The following is a 21257-nucleotide window of genomic DNA, read 5'->3' as shown; positions in this document are numbered from 1 at the left end:
GAGATTATTCTTGTGTGATCAAGGTATATAGACTGTAATCCTGTAAAGACAGGCTTTGTTCCTGGACCAAACAAAAAGGCATCAAGATTTTCTTCAGAAAAAAATATATAACCAGGAAAAAATATGATGCGCAAGTCTGGGAGCATATCTACACAGATGCAGTCTGAGCAATTAATCTGAATTACCTACTGTGAATTAGTAACAGCAGTAAATTTTTGTCTGGACAGTCTGTCCACTGTAAATTGGCCTTCAATTCATCCAAAACTGAATATTCAAGCTAAGATAAATCAAGGGTATGTTAACACTATGTAAAATTATCCACACTAAAGCGTAATGTGATTTTCATTTAATAAGTGAATTAAAGTAACTGTTCTTCGAGTCTCTTTGTAAATATAAGCCTCTTGTTTCCACTGCATCAATATACATGCCAGAGAGACATTAATAAAGTCCCCAGTCTATCAGTATATTACTTCACTTCCTTTTACTATTTATTCTCATCTTGAAAAGTTTTATTAAAAGGCTTGAAGTCTCCCTGAAAGTTAGAAGCTGCCTTCCTTTGTTGAGAAATGAAGGAGTGGACATGGCGCTCTTGACTGTCTGCAGCAGCTGCTTCGCACAGAGGATCAGATGGGTGTTCAAATATGAACGAACCATTCTCAGAACGCAGCTCATTTCCCTCGCAAATGTTTCTGTACGCCTAAAAGATGTGATTTTCTTCTTCGACCATGGATCCTTCTCAATTAGGTTGAAAAAATATTATTATTATTCTCCCAGTCAACTACAAAACAGTGCTAGGATCAAAATACAGCCAGTGACTGCACTTCGCAAGACTCTGTGTATCTGCGGCACCCAGCCTACGGTCTGTCAGCCACGTCTCCCTGCAAAATTCATCTGGCTTGCTGGCCATTTCCTAGCTGCACCAATTACTCTGCTGGCAAGAGCCCAGTTCTGGTCATCACCTGCCCCAGGGCCCCACAGCTCCTTCCTCTTACATGCAAGTATCCTCGCCACATACTGTGGTGCAAGCGTCCCTTCTTGGGAAGGGGCTGTGGTAAAAAAATAAATAAATACCATGTGTATGCATTACTTACTAAACGAATATACTGCAAAATCAGACCCCTTCTTCCTGTTAATAGACAGCATCTCATCCATGGCACTTGGCAATGCTAAATTATTACTATAATATTTATTTGATTTATTCAATATTGGATGGATGTCTAAAAATATCAAAACACGAGTGCTTCAAAAGAGGGACCTTATCTTCACATAAGTCACAAAAGCAATCCCTGGCATATATGGCATTATATAAATAAATCACTATTTTGACATATAATAAAGCATATAGAGAAACTGTGTCAGTTTCCTGTGGAAGAAAAGTATACATTAAATACTCATATTCTAGCAATTAAAAAGGAAAAAAAGAAAACAAGCAGCAGTGCCAAGTCACCTGAACTTGAAGCTTGGAATTGGACGTACTAAGCACACTTCCAGAAACAGAACAAGAATGTTATACAGGAAGTGTGCCCACTGGCCAGCAGAAACTCTGCCACCAAAGCTGACAACACAACTGGCAAAGAGAACAGATTAAGGAAACTCACATCATAATTTTTATTTTTACCACCAGAATAAGGACCCAGTTAGCATTTCATGTCTGTTTCCCAAAGATTCAATCAGCAACAAATGGCAAAGGAGGACCAGTCCTTTTTCACTTTTATTGAACTACTACATATCTTACCTATTAAAATGAAAAATGTTAAGCAGAGAGGCAATAACAATATATGCAGGGTCCCGACTTTTAGAAATTCCATAGGACTAAGGGATTTTGCAGATGAGATGCCTGGCCACAAATTTTCAGCTGCAGTATAAACCCTCCCCTTCCCTCCATTCCCCAGAAAAACCCAGCAACCCACTCCCCATAGTAAACAATCACAACTTTTTTTGAAAACTAAAATTTGATGTGCACAGGAAAAAACACAGAGAAAACCTAAACTACCAGGAACTGCAATTTTTCTCCTTTATGGTTGGTGGTTTGTTTGGGGTTTTTTTCCCCCTTTTCTAATGTTAAACACGATTTGCTATATGTCTCTGACTGAGACTTTTACAGTCTCCCTAAAATCAACTGACTCAAGCAAGCTTTTATTAACATAAGGGTCTGGAAGAGGTATAGAGGGACATGCTAGGCAGCATTAAAAAAAAAACCAGCTATGGTGCCCCCTAAGTATACTCAGAAATGATATTTCAAGGTTGTTATTTTATTATTCAACCAGATTTTCCGAGCATCCATACATGTAATACAAAAAAAAAAAAAACCCACCCAAAAACCCCCCACTAACTATATGTTGTCTCTTCTTTCTTTGAATACCTCAAAACCAGAAAAAACTTCAACAGATTTGCCTTAAATTTAAACACAAGGTAGACCTAAAAGCCAGCAAAAGTTACTACAGAAATGTCTATACAGCACAATGAAATGCTATGCAGAGACACCTCTGCTTGTTCTTGCAGGATTTTGCTTTGTAATGCAGCTAAGGTAAAAGAGCATGCATACAGCAAGCTCTCCTCGTCAATGAACCCAGCTCAGAACTTCACAGAGATTATTTAACATGCTGGGAGGAAAAAACAAAAAAAACCCTCAAAGCCTCAAAGCCTCAAAACCAAAGCAAGACAAACAAACAAAAGACACACACCTTACCAGCCAGAGTCTTGCCATTGCAAGACTTTCAATCAGGCCCACAGTAACATATCTTGGACAGTGTAAGTGCAGTAAAGGATTTCTTCTTGGTTTCAAAAAGAAAGATCAGGGAAAAAAATATGACTGTCATTTACTGACAATTAGTGAGTCTCTCTCCTTCCCACTGGATTGTTTTCTGATAATACTATATTGAAGCAATGTATTACCAGGAGCTGTTTTCACAATGATATCCATAAATTCTGCACTATTATTTATCACAATTAACTTATCTCTAGAAAGCTCCTTGTTCAGTAAGAAAACATGAAAAGGAAAAACAAACAAACAAAAAAGGTATCCTACTGGCAACCAATACCTTTAAAATACAGCTTAAAGTGGCTGTGGCACTGTTCTACTGGTTTACTACACAAAACTCATATATAACCATCTTCCATATCCATCGACCTTCAGTGGTTTCCAGTGTAGTGGTGGCTTTGGTTTAGATTTTTTTCAAACATAATCCTGTAAGTTTTTACAGACCTGAATACCTGTGGAGCTCAGGGGCTCTTGGGTTAAGACATGATGAAATTAAGCTATTTAATCAGTCATAGAAAATAAAATAGTACACTGAAACAGATCAGTGTTCCCTGTTTGCCTTTACAGCATAAGTCTGTAGTTGCTATGCTGCCGTGCAGCATCACATACACTGCTTGAAATTATAAGTGTTTTTTCACTACAACCAGCCAATAGATGAAGACAGTATCAAAAGCCGCCTCTTGTTTTGTTCTGCTTAGTAATGAGATCAGTTTAATTGGCAAAATACCACTATATAATGGATTAAGATGATGTTACTAACAACGCTGGCTTCAAACAAAATTCTGCCTTGATGTTAAATAAAGAATAGAGAGTCCTGCGTTAAGTGCTGCTTTCAGAGTGTAGGCAGCTGAGGTAAGAGTTTTCAACTGTTTTGATATTGCTGTACCCAGAACATGCGGTATGATTCAATACCTTGCTGTGAGTCATCCCTCCTGCAAATATCTCATAACATATATAATTTGCAATCAGTCAAAAATAACAGCAATTAGAAAAAAGCATTTTGCCATTAAGTATCTTACTGCACCATTAGATATAAGGTAACAGTCAGCTATATCATATACAAAGGATTGTAATGTTAGTACCTGAGCAAACCAAAAGAGCTTAATTATAATAGGAGTAAGTCAATAATATGCAAATATATCCTTCAATTTAAAAAATAACAAGTTAATTGGGTCTTGCATAAACATTCCATTTTCCTTAAATCTGTACAATCATAAAAATTGTCTTAAGGAGACATTTAATTAGTATCTATAAAGCACTCTAAGTTAAGCAGCTGTATTTATTTCACTTAATTAGCACTGCTCAACTCTAGGTATTACCTTTCTACCAGAGTACAAAGCAAAAATATTACTGTTCTGGAATCTGCATAGCTGATTCTCCGTCAAATACATAAAGTTCCACAGAAAAATCTCTTTAAGTATCAGAAGAAAGTTCAGCCAGATGAGAATACAGTTTTTTTATGTCAAAACCTCAGTGAAAATGCTGTGAACTGTGCACCACTATTAAAGAGTTCTGACAGAACAGATGGGATGTCAGAATAAGACCAACTGGTCAGTAAAAGTGAAAACGTAAGTGACATACATTTAGTTTTATTCTTTAAAATGTGACTTCATCCTCAGGATCTTCATGGCCATATTTTAGAAACCGTTGATTTAGGCAAGTAGAAGCTGTTGATTCTCTGGCTGTTTCATTGATTACTACTGCAATTAACCAAACCTTTTTTTTTTCCCTGCCCATAAGTAGAATCATAGACATGTTAATTGTCAAGTTAAGATTTATTAAGAGACAAGATTCGTAGTTATCTCTGCTGCCACGGTCATTGTTCATTCATCAAGAGAAAGGAGAGAAATAGGTACTTTGAGGAGTTTCTTAAAAGTATTTTCATATTATAGTTGATTTCACTCAGGAAAGAGGGTAGAATCACAAATTCTTCATCAATAAAACACATAATGGCAGTGTAAGTTACCTTAAGAAGCAGTGCCAGTGAAATGATTCATTTTATTTTCATTTATGGAGGAGTACAACTTAATACATGTGCTGATCCTCTGGATACCCGCGTATCAGAACACCTGGATACCTGGCTGGCAGGATACCCAAGAGAAGATAATTCCTTAATACTTCTGCTACATTCAAAGTGGCAGACAATCTTCTCACATAGCTTAAGTTTGACATTTCCAGAGAAACCAAATTAACCAGTGTACAGCACAGTCAACACTCAACAGAGCAGGTCAAAAGTCCTAGCAGCAGCGAGGAGATACCTGCATGTGTTAGAATGGTACCTGCAATTCCTCCAAAGCAATGGAACACATACCTGTGACATTCTACTGTCTTCATCTTGTTTACAATTATCACATTAAAACAGTAAAATAACTTACCACTGGGGTTAAAAGCCATGCAGCAAATAGGTTTTTCATGTGCAGGGAAGTGAGCCACGATACCATCACTATCAGAGTCCTCACTGACAAGTACCTGCAGAATATTAATAGAGACAAAAGAAGCTTAGGAAGTAAAAATATGCCTAAGAGAAAATACTAACTTACTGATACAGGAGTTGTTTTAGAAAATATACACAGTGGCATGAATTAGCAATATAACTGCATGTGAATTGAACACAATCAATCTATTTTTTTTAGATAGAGACACGCTCAAATAATCTACTATTAACTAGAAATAATTATACACTTTACACCTAGATTCTCTATTTATTCATCCTATTAAAATAAAGCAAAGTATTACTGGTTTGCTACACAAAGCATCAATGGCTGCACAGAAGCTTATCACAAAAGAAGTCTGCAGGCAGTGCACCAGGAAGCTACATTTACAGTTTCCACTGCCGTTGGCTGAAGCAAGGGTTGTGACCTCTCTGTATGCCTACAGTCAAGAAGGCCTATTATTCATAAATTTGTGACAGGAGTCTCTCGCTCATTCCACTCTCCCATGGACAGGAGCTCCCATTCCACCAGACTCAGCAGCAGTGTGCAGCTGGGCTAAGGTAAGGAGGATCGGTGTAATTACATTGAAGCACACGGGCAGGTCTTTAACTGTCAACAACACGTTATTTTCTCTAAGCAATAACAAAAATCACAGAACAGAAAAAAACCCAAGAGGTAGCATAGAGTTTTTCAAAGAAAAGGGAATATTTAACCATTACGTAAATCAGTATTTTCTTTGGGATTCAAAGTATACATGGCAAACGAGTGGAAAAACGGACCACAAACCCAGATGAAGAAAGCGGGTTTGTTTTCCATCAGTTACATAGGCAGGAACACCACAGCTTGCATCCTGCTAGTAAGTGGTGATGGACTTGAGGTATCTGGATTTCCAAAGGACACAAGAAATATTAAGGACTGGGAACGCATATGAAAGCAGCTACAGTGCAGAATATGCAATGAACAAGAAATTTCTCCATCTTGAATTTGCTTTGATGGACATTAAATAACAGTATTACAAAGGTTGTTAACCAAAACCCCTTAAAAAAAAACCAAAAAAATCATGCTGTGGCAAAATACCTTCTTGCGAACAAGAAAGCAATTATGAGGCAGGAGAGTTTTCATAACAGAGGGAAATTAAGTGGAAAAGGAAATATCTGAACTGAGATCTGTGTTGCGCAACATCTTCTGGAGAAAGGGACAAAGGATAAGCTTTTGATTTTATTTAAACAAAAGGCTATTTGAAGTTGATAAAACTACTTGGGCCAGTCAAAACTAAAGCTGACTGTGAAGACTTACAAAAGGACCTCCAAAAGAACACAGTATCTAATTGCACGAAAAGGAAAATATATTCTTAGATCTGTGGCAGAGAACCAAAAGATATGTGGACAAAACATATGCAGGAGCTGTAAAATTATTTTATTCCTTGGTTACATCATGTTAAAAACTAAATTAAGTAAAATAATGAGAAAGATCTGTCAGAAAAGGACTTAATAGAAAGAGTTTCTGTGGTAAGTAAAACCCACCTTCTTAATAAGATAGCGCAAAATTTCCCATTTCAACTTGTCTGCTGCTTCAAAGATAATCTGAAAGGTTTTTAATACTTCCTATTCCTAACAGATATCAGAATAATTTGAAGATATTTTTATGCTTCAAAAAGAGAAATCATCTTTAAGTGTTTAAAGAAGTCACGTAATATGGATGAAGAGGCCTGCGCCTGACTTACTTTAAATGTTCAAATTACTTGGCACTGTCACATAAGCACAATTATGGTTTTGCTTTCCGTTGTCAGCATTTCGTGCTTATTCCAGAACCACTAACCAAAGGGTCTGGAGATCTTCCTAAGAGCTTTTCAAAGGAACAGTGTTCTTTTCTCAGCCTATATAAACTGCACTAAATAACTCCTATACATCTTTTCACAGCTTCCACTTTTAGGTAACCCAGTCTTATCCTAAACATTTTGCTCTAATTAAAGATACACGGTAATGATAAAGTAGCATCATAAAACAGCTTTACAAAAGAAAGAAAAGTTGGGGTTTTTATTTTTAAATCTAGTCTGTTAAACAAAAAATATTAATCTAGAAATGGGGAGGTATCAACAGTACCTAAATCATTGCTTAAAAAGTTACATAGCATCATCTTCTACAGACTGTAAAATGGATTAATTCAGCATGGTCTTTTTTTTTTTTTTTTTTTAACCTCATGATAAATGTACCACTGCTGTCATCCCTGCAACATAAAACCCCTATTTAACAGACAAGGAACACTCTGGATGGTAAGACAACCTTTAAATATTTTTCCTCTGGAAAGAAGATACAAAGCAAAAATCTGACAACATTAAAAATTGTGAAACACCTTAGACATACCAATCTGAGAATACACTAAAGCCCAAATCTATTACTTGTATGCTATGCTAACTGACTCCACACTTTGAAATGTTTTATTTTCAATCACTGCTTAAAATTACCTTCCTGGAAAAACACCCTTTGTGTTTAATCTAAACGGACTTTTTAAAAAATCTCTTTTCACTGTAAAAGCTGATTTTCAGGTACAGCAAACCAGTCCTTATTTTAGCTGTTATACAATTCCATTGTTTGTGATAGAAATACAAGGAAGAAGAACTTGTCAGCATAACATCCCATCGAGAATGAAAGAAAAGCAACTGTAAGCTTGTGGATCCTGAAAACCCTCGCCTGCCACCAAAGCTTGACTCATGCAGAGCTTTCAGACTCAAGTAAAATTATGTTAGTATCCTGCATTGGCCAAGTTGGGGGGGGGGGGGTGTAAAAAAGAAAAACCCCAAAAAGCACCTTCATTACTCAGAAAATTGCAGATCCTTGGATACTGGAGAATCTGAAACTCAGGTTGTGATGGTGCCACATCACCTCCTTTCTTGACATCTGATATCTGTCACTCCCTACCGACTGCGGCCAGAGAACTGAAATACTTGCTTCTGAAGCACACACATGGAAACAACACTTGCTGGTGCAAGGTAAGATGAAGTTGGAAAAAATGTTCATCTTTTTAAAATCAACATGAAAAAAAATATCCTTGTGGAACAGAGAAGAAAAGTACCGTTTTAAAATCACCAACTTCTATTTAAACCTATAGGCTGCACTGCAAGATTTTTCATGTCCTTCCCTTGCACTTTTGCCATGGACAGTTGGGGAAAACATACATCATTTTTTACAATTTCAACACTACAAAGAAGGGAGAAAAAAAATATCAAAGGAATTACAGCAGCTGACTTAACTACATCATCAACCAAAGAGGAGCCTCTTTGGAAACATCCCTTCCAAACATGCCACAAAAGAAAAGCCTGGTTCACATGGCAATTTACAACTTCCATAGCTTTAAAAATCATAGTAGGATTTTCACCATCGTATACAACCTAAAGGAAAACAAAATTATGCTGATATAACACGAGATGCTTTATATGGGAATACATTATTTTCTGTATTAGAGACCTTTAAATGGATATAACTGCCCTGGTACAACAGGGTTTATATAGATCTAAATAGATCAAATAGCACAGATTTCACGTAGACAAGGATGAAGACTGGAGCTGTACAGGAATGAAGAAGTATTCAAGGCTCTGCCACGGAGGCTTCCCAAGTTTTAGAAGCCACTTCTTGCCAAGGGAGAAGTGGAAGACGCTATCTGCAAAGGTGCTGGAGAGAACGATGCCCGTCGGCTAACAAATGGCACATTAAATCAATACCCACATTGTACAACTAGTTCCTTTCGGCCAGTTTATGGTTTCTTACCACTGAAAAGAGTAGAGTTGGAAATTTTTCTTGGAAGTCAAAACAGTGGTACAAATTGCCTAATAATGCATGCAAGTGCTGTCAAAAAGCTTGAAGGAAGCAGCTCGTTCAGCTTCCCAATGCACAGAACATACAAATCCCACAGGAATCCCGAGCCTGCAATCTTTTTCATCCCAAACAAGCTTCATCCTCCAAGGCAGTGGCCTCTAACCACTCTACTATTAAGAGTAAAAGACCGTACAGAGTCTCTCATTGAAAAAGGTTCATAAATCTTAGCAATACTCTTATAATTGCATAGTCACTGAGGTTCATATGGATGTTTGAGTATCTTCCTTGCAGAGTTCCCTACCATTACAAATAGAAACACCATTTTAAGAAAAACCAACAAGAAACAAAACACTAAGGCTCTTCTACCAAAACGGCCTTGTAAATGAGCATTCAGCCTGTTTCTGATGCCCAAATACTATCTTATCAAGAGAGCGGCAACATAATTTTCAAAAAAGCTGCCCAGCCAACCCAGTCCATAGCGGGAGACACTGAGCCAATGCTGCAGCTCTCAAGCCAGCTCTATTAGAGTTCAACAGAACACCATAGTTGATCAAAGATGAATCAAATCCTCTTTATCTTACTCTAAAACAGAAAGAGACAAAACACCTAGGGGATCATTACATTTATTATCAGAAAACAGTGTTTGCTTTGAGGGCAAGAGATAGCTGAAGCCAAAGCTTTTTTCTCCTATGCCATATTTTTCTTCATTCATTGTATTTTCCATACTGCTGAACAGAAGCCACTAGTAATTATGACTTCAATTATTTTAATCTTTCAAGGCAAATTACACCACTTATCCCAGTGGAGACATGTTTTTAAATAAAACATGAAAGTAACACAAATAAAAATGGACACAAATCTAATCACGCAGGTCCTACTCTTAATCAAATTAAGAAAGAATAATCTCATCGTCGTAATAACAAAGAGGTTTGGCAATATTTATAAATATGGGTATTATATACTAGAGAAATCTTTGTATATACACTTATTAAGATCTCCATTGATTTAAATAGCTGAAGTTAAGAGCAGTGTTTGCTTCAGTTCCTAAGACGTATGCACAAAAACCAGCCCCCTCCACACCGACCCCCCCAGTTAGCCTCCCCCAACTTATAGCTAAGGTCAAACATCAGTGGAAAAGGGCTAAAAGTGATAGATCTGTGGCATTAACTACTGCACTCCTTTTAATAGAATCCAGCATAAACTCAAAACAGCCTTGTGCTCAGCCTGAACCATTTATCTGAGACAAAAATGTCTTCTTGACAAAAAACAGATCTCCTTTAATAAAAGTAAGGCAGACAGTATTATGCTCTGAGGGAATCCTGTTGCTCTTTTTATATTTATATATAAAAAGAATTCTTCTGTAATACACGTAGATATAAAAAGTGAAGAAAATTGATGCCAAATATATGAGCATCAGAACATCAAATTAACCTTTGTGAAACCATTCTTATAAATAAAAGCACTGGTGTTAATGACCAGTGGAATTACGTATGTAGTTGGAAGTTCTATTATTGAATACACTTTATTCTTCTAGCTTCTTTTTCCTCTAGACCAAAGTTTCACAACAATTCTTGCTCCTGATAAACATCTTCATTTGGTTCAATTGTTATCAACTCCTTACGAAATGAAAATGAACTTTTGAAACTGCAGCAGTCTAACTTTTTTTCTGAAAATTCCTCTTTAATGCAATAAAAAGTTAATAGGGAACAGAAAAAAGCACCAATCACATTTTAAAACATAAAAAGATCAACATGTTATCCTATTTTTATAAGTTATTTTAAAAATATTTCCTCAAATATTTTCATGAGTTTTGGATGACCTGTGAAAGCAACACAATGATATCTCATCAATCACACTGCTCTATCAAAAGCACTAAGAATCAAGTTTTGTATTTTTAAATGGCCACATATTTCTCTGTCAACTAAATGTTAGATGTTTAAAAGATTTACATTCAGTCACAAAACTGGCCACTTTTGAGAAAGGTCATTATTGCAGACTACATGTGGGTGGCCTAGTTGGTGAATTAATTAAGAATACAGAAACAAAGGTCGAAAGAAAATAATTTTTCTTTAAAACTCAAGCCACTAAAGTCTTACACATTTAATTCCAATTACGGCAAAAGAGGACATCTGTACAGCTTTAGTTTTATCCATTTCAACTAATTAACAGATTCAAATAAATAGTCATTACATCTAACTGAAAAGTTCGCTAACACTTCATTAGAAGGAAGTTTAAACAAGCACACAACCTTGTTAACATATTTTGGTTTACCACAAAGTTACTTGGGCATCTCGATAATTATTTTGACTCCCTTTACAAATACATCATGACAGCCAACTTCAATAATTCCACATTCCTTTGCATTTAATTACCCCATAATTCAGATTTTCTTAAAGTACCACCAATTATGAAGGTAGGAGCTATCATATAAACAACTGTTGGGTTTGAGACTTTACTACAATATCTACATTTATAAGGTTTATTAAAAATACTTTCCCTGCAGATTTAATCCTGCAAGATTACATTAGAAGATTTCTTTGGTCTTTAGTTGTATATTTTTCAGGGGTAAGCTAGCATTTCAACCTCTGCCATGGTAGCCCAGTACACTTCATGAAATGCATTTACTCCCATCTCGCATTCTTCATATTGGGTATCTTTGAAACAGCAGATATAAAAAAAAATTGGTGAAAACGTAGAGATGTAGTTAGTCCTTCTGGGTCATGTCCAAAACATGTTCCTTCAGTTGTTCTACTGGCAAATTAATCTGTATGTTCATACACAAGTACAGAGCGGTTCACTCCATCTTTAAAATCTATGTTGCTATGCTCAAAGTCAATGGACAAGCACATGCATCATTACTTTGCAAGCCTATATATATATACACACACACAAAAATATATATATATACACACACACAAAATCCTAATTCCCAGTGGAAAAAGTGCTTATTTCTCCTTCAAAACGACATGCTTGCTTGCCTTAGAGTTACATTTACTGTCATCTTCTTCCACTTCCCCTCTCTTTTTAAAACAGGCATCTTTTTTTTTTTTTTTTTTTTTTTTTTTTTTTTTACTATATGCTATCTTAAAGATATATTTTATTACTTGGGAAATGTTTTCCTTCATTACAACACCCAAATTCTTTGTTAGGCTGTGCAGGTAGATAGAAATCTTTATTGACCTGAAAGAGGTGAGGTATTCCTTTCTCACGAGGAGTCTGTTGATAAGAAAGTAACTCTTTTCTGCTTCTGAAACTCCCCTCGTTTACGATTAGGCTGACAACCTCTGAAAACCATGCACACACACACAAGTATGATGAAAAGTATTCAAGGCTTTCAAACTGTGAATTCAGCACAGAAAGCACTCGGCAGGCATTACTAATGCTTGTGGTTTCCTAGTCAGTTTAGGAAGACCAACGCTGGTAACGGGCAGAGACACCCAGCAGCGTCCCTGGCCAGCAAAAATTAAATATTCCAAAAGGCATCTTCATTGTAGAAGAAAGCAGGAATGCCGCCAAGTGTTTCTTTGTACCCACCCAGACCTCTTATTTCCCACCTGGAATCTGAAAACTGGGATGATAAAACCAGTGACTGGCAAAATCACTGCCACACACCATCAAGAAAAGAGGCCAAACTATACAAGGCGTTTGTGATCCTGCTGTGCAGCAACTACTTTCTCTTAACCACAGGTGAGGCTGGACCTTGCACTCATCAACCTGCTCAATCACTTCTCTAGTTCAACCGAAGTGTCAGCCATAACGTAGCTTGGATGACTTCTATCAAACCAGCTTGCCACAACAGAATAAAACACTTGCAGAAATTAAAGCAATGCGGAAGATCTATGCAGCTCAAACAGCCGCACGGATTTCCAACCTGCACGATGCTTAACCACGAGTTTATGCTGAAGTAGATGAGCAATCACATTCAGTTCAGTGGGAATACTCACATCACCTAAAGGTCAGGCTCACTGAAACGCTTTCCTGAACTGAAGCTTCACTGAATTATGCTTTAAAAAGTAGCCAGGACTACCCGGCCAGTAACAAATACGTGCCATCCAAACTAGCATGCTTGTCTCCTTCTGCCAGCACGCAAGCACCGGATCCCTGCCAAGCGCCCTGGGACAAGTCGATTCACACAACTACCAAAATGCGAATCTGCTGTGTTCCAACAGGGCTGTGTGCACAAAGGCCGTGGAAACAGCTGGAGTGATGGACGGGAACTCAGTGGGGCTTGGGAGCACACCCGACACCCCTTACACCAGAAGGTTCTTTACTGGGGCAGTGTTGAATGACATTCTTTATTTAGACCATTTATTTTTAATCAACTTTCTTTTTGCTAGATGCATATTTCAGTAAGGAAAGATTGTTAAAAAGTTGTCTGGACCACGAAAATCTAACAATGCAAAAAGATTCTTTCATTTTTTCCCAGGGGGAAAAAAATGGTGCTAATTCTGAAAGTAAGGCTCAGCACTGAAAATAAATTATTAATTTAATAGCATTTTAAAACTTCAGATCACAAAAATACAAACAGAAGACATACAAACAATTAGGATATCTAATTTAGAGCTTCCTTCCCTAGAGATTCAAGACAAAAAATATTTTACTAGAACTGATGGCTTATTTATGTTACAGCAGCAGTATTTGGACAAGGCAAATGTTATCATTTTTACAACTACTTTTCTATAGTGCCCTTTAGGCTTGATAGCTCCCTACTATTGTTAAGGTCAGAGGACAAGTTCATAAAACCTCTAAATCATACATAACAAGACTTAAAAACCTAAGATATATCATTTTTTTTCCCCTAGACCTATGCAGAAGAATCAAAGCACAATGACCATCAGAAATAATGACCGCATTAAACAAGGCTTCATGAGAAATTTATGAAGCAGAATTTTTCTTCCTTTTTCTTTTTTTTCTTTTTTTTTTTTCCCCTGGCAGTATAAAAAGAGCCAAAAGACATTTTTTTTCCAGGAAACAAAAACAAACCCCATGGCCAACAGACTTATTTTAAGACCTGACTCTAAGACCTTAAGTAAAATAAATTCTTTTTTCCATTCTCTTTTTTTCTTTTCTTTTAATTTTGCAAGAAAAGGCCTATAATGTTGTATGAACAATCACTTTTCAGTGCAACATTACTTGGCTAAGTACTTCCAAAACTAATTCTCAGGCACAACCACAGCTCAAACAGCATACTGGAGGTTTTGTTGGTTTTCAAGAAAAACATTTCATTTTACTCTCAGGTAAGAAAAGAAAAGAACTTGACTACTGATTTGTCATTAATACCTTACTAACTTACCTGCAATAAGCATCAGAAAGGTAGGAGGAAAACGAGAAAAAATACAGGATTTTTCTTTTTTAAATTCAAGAAGTGTCAACATAAGGAGAACAATTTTATAAAATAGTTAAAGAATAATGAAGTGTATGGGAGTCCTGCATAAACACTGACCTCCAGGACCAGAGTAAAATTGAAATGACTGATAGAAACAAACACAAAAGGCACAGATATCTTCTATGTCATAAAGACAGTACAAAACACCAATTTAAAGTTTGTGTGATAATGGGATGGATTTTTTAAACAAATTATTTTGCCTGACACACTGTACTGTATATTACTAGTAAAACAGGGCATATGCCTCACAAAACAGCATCATGCTTGATCACATTTTAGTTTTCAAATTTATGTAAAATTGTAAGTTTTTATACTTAATATCCAACTCCACTCATCCTCTTTTTTAAACTGGAATTCAACAAGTCACCGTATTTCTAGACAACCACATTTTCCAGCCACATTATATATTAATAAATGCAATCAGACTACATATACATTTCAACTGATCAGCATAAATCAATGTCAATTATGAACAAGTGTTAGAGAGACAAAATGTGACACTTCACACTTGATCTTGTCAAAGTGTCACATAAATATGTTGTAAGGACAATATATATTTTGGCTTAATTTCAGTCCCAAATACGACTTTATCACAGCTGCGTGTGTCTGTAAGAGTTTCTGACCTAGCAAAAATCTCATCTATTTTTCATTTTCAAAAGCATAAAATACATTTTCCTGAGATTTTTGTGAAAACGAATGCATATTTGGTTTCTGTGCGAACTCTATTACCTGCCCTTCTGCAACTGTCTCTGTATCAATGATGGTGATGATTCCAGGCACCAGAGGACTTCGACGAATGTTGCTATGAGCTAAAATTTCTTCTTCGGTTGCTCCTGAAGGCTGCGTCCCTGTCAGCTGCGTAACTACTTTCCCCACCATCGTAAGTCCAGTCTTTATCGTCTATAAAAAGGAAGAGAACCAATAAATAATGTTTAGGGCTGTTTTGTGGATCCATCTTGAATTTTTTCCTCAACACCATTAATATAAGTAGATCATGCACACCAGAAGAACACAAAACAAATGTTTTTATAAGTGATATATAAACTGCAAAAGGCTGGATATAACAGAAATACCCTGGAAAAAATTAGCATCTTATCAATGTAAAGTATTCATCTTTGTTTTGGAATTAAATGCTTCCAAAAATTCTTGAAAAAAGAAATATTTTTATGTTGCCTAAACGTTACGATTTTTTTCTCTCTTTAACTTATTAGTTACTTATTACAAGAGGCACAGAGCACAGACAGTTAGAAGAATCAAACAATAAAGCCAAGATGGGTGTGTGTGGAGGGCAGTGTTATATAGAGCAATACTTGTAGCCCCTAATGGTTAATACTGAAATAGTTATGCCTTCCGCACAAGTGCAAGAGACAAGCAATTTGGCCTCTGATAGACAGGACAGAACCACTTGTTTCTCAGCAATTATGCCTTTTGCAGCATTAAAACTGAACATGGGACTCAAACCCAGCAAAATTAAAGAAGCCATCCTCAAGGCACCAGAAGGGAAACTCTATACAAAGTACACACATATCCCATTACAAATCACAGGACTTTCCATAGCCTGCATGTTTTCCAGACATGGGTTTGAAAAAACACTCATTGCACCAGCTTTTATCATCTAAAGATGCTGAAGATTGTTTTTATTTTGCTTTATTTTATTTGGAGAAAGAGGGAGAGTGCACACAGTAGGAGAGATACAGATTTAAAGAAAACCAACCCAAACTACAACTTTAAATATTTTCTCCTTGAATCAAGGACTGTGCCTTATTTGCCTATAAAGAACTGAGCAGATTTATTATGCAATATAAACAAGAAATAGCAAAAGAGATCAGAATGGAATGACACTATAACAAGCCAATTCTTAACTAAAAAGTCAAGCTAAGCTGCCTGCTAAATTGAAAAGGAAAAAAACCGTACGGATCACAGGCTGAAACCAAGAAGCAGCCACAAATCAATTGCAATTGCTTTGTTTAGTGCTAAAATCTCAAACTGCAGTGATTAGAAAACACATTAGTGTTCATCAATTAGCAGCCAAACGTTTGTTTTAATAATTCATAGGAAATGACTTACACAAAGTCTGTTAGTGTGTTGTCAGGAAAACCTCTGAAGGGCCAACAGAATTAGGCGCCACACTGTATTGATGGCAATATCCAGCCAGGAAGCCTGATTAACCTCTGAGATGCCTCAGCTGATGTACTTACCCCATTAATGCTAATGGAGATACTACCACTTAAAATCGAGCCATGCCTTTATCACAGAAATGTCTTTGGGGTTTAAAGTCTTTAGTAATATCCTGCCATTTGTTTCTTATTATTTCTTTTAATACTCAGACACAACAAATGAGAACAAAACAAATTTTAACAGTGGCAAATTCAGAAGGCTGAAAAACGTACCAGGTAATGGTATCAGCGGAATAGACCTAAAATAGACTTAATGCCATCACAAGAACGTATTTCAACTTTCCCTACAAAAACTGACAAGGCAGTTTTCTGGCCAATAGTTACAATCATTTAAATTGCACTGGTAGTTTATACAGCAGGAAAAAAAAAAATCCGAACAGAAGTACTATATGGCAAAATACCTATGCAAATTAAAAGACCAAGAACTGCAACTGGCCTATTTTAGAAAATGTTTTTAATGTTTTAGCTAGAGAAACTGTACGACGAAGTGCCAAATATATATTTATAGCTCTCTAGAAAAAAAATTAACATGTTTATCTAGCAAAATGCATTACCATTACATGGTAGACTGTGACTGCGGGACTACTGAGAAGTAATAGGTGTACAAAGATGTGGCCAATGCCATTAGCTCAGAAATATCAGTGCAAAACCATTACGACACTTACTTCTTTGTGCTATGTGTATATTTCCAAAAACTTCTTTGGTAATCTTTAACCTTTCCCATGCCATATCAGCTGTCCCCTCTATCCATTAGAGCTAATGACCTCGCTCTCACATAAGCTGTTAGTACTCATTAAGAAGTTATCAGGTAACAAGAGAAAACAGATGCAGCCTTTGCTAAATCACTTCACCACTACAGGATTAAAAGATATGGAGAAAGAATCAACTAAAGAAGTTATGAGGTGAGAAGAACTTGGTTTATAATTTGATGCTAGGCATTCGACAGACCAAATAAATTTAAAATTAAAAAGGTTAAAGTTTGCACTGTCCCAGTTCCTTTGTCATGGGAACCTGCCAATGCATACCCAGTGAAATTTTCTTAGAAATAAAATTGAAAGACTTGATCCAGTTCCTTTTGTAAGTAATGATGCACATTGTACAAACACACAATGTATCTGTATGCTCGCATGTACCCTAAAATAAGACTGTTCTCATTCATCCAAATATGAAGAAAAACATACATTTAATTAAAATAACTGTATGCACTCATACCTCATTTATTTGAAAAACAAGTACAACTTTAATTAGATGAGAAAATTAAAATGCATCATTCGGTGCCTGTTAGGCTGTTCTGTTCCAACAAAGGTCTTAACTCCTTTTAGTGACAAAATCGTTCCCGTTTCTCATAATAAACACATTTTACATGATTTATTTCTTTACAAATGAAAAATCTATAGAAAGCAGAAAGAGATATCACAGAAATATGGCTTGGTAGTCAAAGATGTGAAAGCCTAATGGTTAGTTTGAACAAAATGAACATACTATCAATTATAGATTCCAGTTCAAACTAAATGTTTGTTGAAATGCTCATGCCTCACAAAGATGTTTCCCTTCCCTTCCCCGCTCTTGCCACATACTCTGCAAAGAGGCAGAACAGGGAGAAACCTGTTAGGAAATTGATCTCAAACAGCATGGCAAGTGTGACCGCTTGGGATACATTAGGATGGGGAAGGTCTGCATGAGCACTACTTGAACGGAGAGTGAGCTGAAACCTGACTCACCCAGGGGCATGGTGGGACCAAACCTCTCTTCAACAAGACATAGGGGGGAAAAAAAAAAACAAGCATGGAGACATAAGAATGTCTTTTCCTAAATTCCCCTTCCTTGCTGCATCCAAAAATGGATCAATATGGATAATTACAACAAGCCATTTCACATCTGGATGCTCATCTCAAACCAAGCACCTGAATATTCTCCCATCACTAATACTATTAAGTAATGAAGTGGTTTATTCTAAAAGATATTCTGCATCCATTCTACCGTGTTTGTTCAACTAGAGTGAAAAGAATCTTTATCCCACATGTAACAATATTTTCATTTTTCCAAACACATCAGTTTCTGCCTTTGCTAATCATTAACCTAAATTGGAATCTTCACACATTTTCTCTTTCCAGAAATCTTCTGCTTGGTCAAATTACAGAAATTACCAAAGCTTTTTAGAACAAGATCAGACAGAGAGCCACCAAACAAATGTGGGGTAATTAAAGTAAGAGATCGAGCGAAGAAAAAATGTCTGTGTTTTTCCAGCAACAACAAAAAGCAATGCTCTTACAAGATGCATCTAAGGAAAAACAGGAAAAAGTTCAATGTTCAAAATAAAACCCTTCTAGAAATTATAAAATCAAATGGGAAGATGATACAAAGGAATTCTTCATAATGTTACCAGAACAAGAGTTTTGGCATCAGTAAACACCACACTCCAACATGACCACAATTTGGAACTTGGTGCTCTCAGTTACCAGAGGAGCTTCTGACTCCGAAGTTATTTGATTAAGGACATAATTTATTTTCTGCATCAAGTATAGTACACAGCAGTACACGCACTGAGGACAAACCCACTATTCACTACCAGGACACTCAAAAATATTTATCATCAAAGAGAATACCATTAAAGTAAATATTCTGTATTGCCTTTGAGACCTTCTAGGGAGAATCTGAAAGGTAATTCTCAAAAGTGACCCTGTTGAAATTATTCTTTGCTCTCGGCTTTATTCTTCTCTATATGAAGGTTCCTTCACTTCCCTCAATAAAGAAACTGGAACCCAAACAGAGAAAATGCTGTAACTTAAGATAACAGGGCTCAACAAGAACTTCTATGGAATCGCTTCTGAACCAAAAAAAACACTGTAGGGAACAGGAAAGGACAACCACTTCCAAAAAATCCAATACCTCTGCCGATCAAAGCAAATTACAAACTATTGCAGGCAGATAGGATATAACAGCAGTAGAGGTTTAAAAATTGTCTTATTTAAGCAAGGGGTAACGTTTATGGTGAGGTAATGAGATGGACAAAGAACAACAGATATTTGGAGTAGGTATTTGCCAAAAAGAAAGCATTTCAGTTATCAGAGATGAAAACCTGCCAGTCGATAAACCAAGATTAAATGAAATCAGTAAAAAATCTAACATTTCAGACTTAGTGTTGCACACTCGGACATGAGTAACAAATCAATACAGTAAGGCTGAGATATGCTCAAGAGCCAAATCATGTGAATACTTAAAACAGTATCAGTATTAATCTTGTCTATCACAGTAACAACTAACATTCAGTCCAGAGCAAAAGCAACGTGCTATGCAAAATAAAAAGCATGACAGAGATTGTGCCTTTGTGATTATTCGTTTTCCTAACTTTCACTATTTATCACTCTAGAGAGACTAACAACCTTCTCTTTCCTATGATTACAAACACATTTTATCTTCAGTATCTATTCACATGATACAACATCACTACTTCAGTGCTGCAAACGTTCACTTTAATGTGGGAATTTCTGGATTATGATCCCTGGCTAGCACCACTCAGCAGGTAAGATCATTACCTTGGTCCTTACTGGCTTTGAAACCTAGTTATCCACGGTTTTTAGAGGTTAGGGCTATAAAAGCTGTCCTCTTTTTTCAGACTTTTTTAGTCTGTCAAAAAAAGTTACAACAGAATGGTGCTTACTTAGCCTTCGATGCCTACTGGAATGCTTTGACAATCATTATATGGTTTAAAAAAGCTTTGGCCTGTTCTTCTTCAGTCATGAGCAGCCTTGGCTTTGGCATCACAGTGATCCGTTTGTAAGATTTTACCACATCTGTTCAAAACTGTGGCTGATCATGCTAAGCCTGTTGGTTTTTCAAACTTATCTATGCTATAGAAAACATGTTGATGCTGAGATTGAAGGAGTTTGGGGAGATTTCCCACACACACCTTTTTTTTTCTTTTTTCTTTTTTTTTTTCCCTGATGATGAAAGTATGGAAAGAGAAACAGCAAATTTCCGACGTCTTCAGAGGAGCAGCAATTCAAGTTCTCCTCAACAATGTAAAAAACTGTGACTTTTCTCCACCTCCAGCCACAGTGAGATTGTGTTCAAAGCTATGCTGATGGAATATATTTGTTTTTTTATTTTGTTTTTACATGAGATGGCATGCCCTATGTCTCTTTTTGTGGGTTCTTGTAACTGTTGTTTTCTTCAGTGACGCTGAGCTTTCTGTTCTGTGCTGTCATTTAATTCCTATTATTAGGTTTGTTTTGTTGTGCATATCAGAAATGAAAAGGCTAGTGGTTACAATGAAAGCTTGTAATCAGCACGAAGTTTGCCAGACAATGCCAAAACTCACTTTGTGTGTGTGTATGTGTGTGAGAAAAAGAAATTACTTGGCAAAAAGCTGCAGGCAAGTCCTCAAGGAAAGGAGCAGCATTGGGGGGGGAATAGTAAAACAACAGTTCCACATACTCCTTGGCTCGTTTAAGAATTTTCCAAGCCACGGTCTTCTTTTGATACTATGAAAACCCAGACATTTCTCTGAAAACAGAGGGATATTATACTGTCATCTGAACTAAGAAAACTAGGCAGTGGAACCTATATGTAAACAGTCATTAATAAACTCTTAACCTTCAAAGAAATCTGCCAGGTAATTAATTAGCTCCAGTACTGCGCTGTCATCCTTCAGAGAGATTAAAACATATAATGCTAGTGTGATTTAGT

General features: G+C 36.5%; 1 protein-coding gene across 9 annotated transcripts in view; it reads right to left on the bottom strand.

Annotated features, from left to right (window-relative positions):
• Positions 1-21257, bottom strand: part of BCAS3 (BCAS3 microtubule associated cell migration factor) — a 370061-nt gene that overhangs the window by 276940 nt on the left and 71864 nt on the right. For all 9 annotated transcript variants that reach the window (XM_037371381.1, XM_037371440.1, XM_037371432.1 and 6 more), the window contains exons 12-13: positions 15121-15291; positions 5137-5230 (exon numbers count right to left, since the gene is read on the bottom strand). In XM_037371381.1, coding sequence (XP_037227278.1) covers positions 5137-5230; positions 15121-15291 — 265 coding nt within the window. The remainder of the gene's footprint in view (positions 1-5136; positions 5231-15120; positions 15292-21257) is intronic.

Source organism: Falco rusticolus, chromosome 1 (genome assembly GCF_015220075.1).
Source record: "Falco rusticolus isolate bFalRus1 chromosome 1, bFalRus1.pri, whole genome shotgun sequence".
Classification (NCBI taxonomy): domain Eukaryota; kingdom Metazoa; phylum Chordata; class Aves; order Falconiformes; family Falconidae; genus Falco; species Falco rusticolus.
This window is presented reverse-complemented; position numbering and strand designations above follow the sequence as displayed.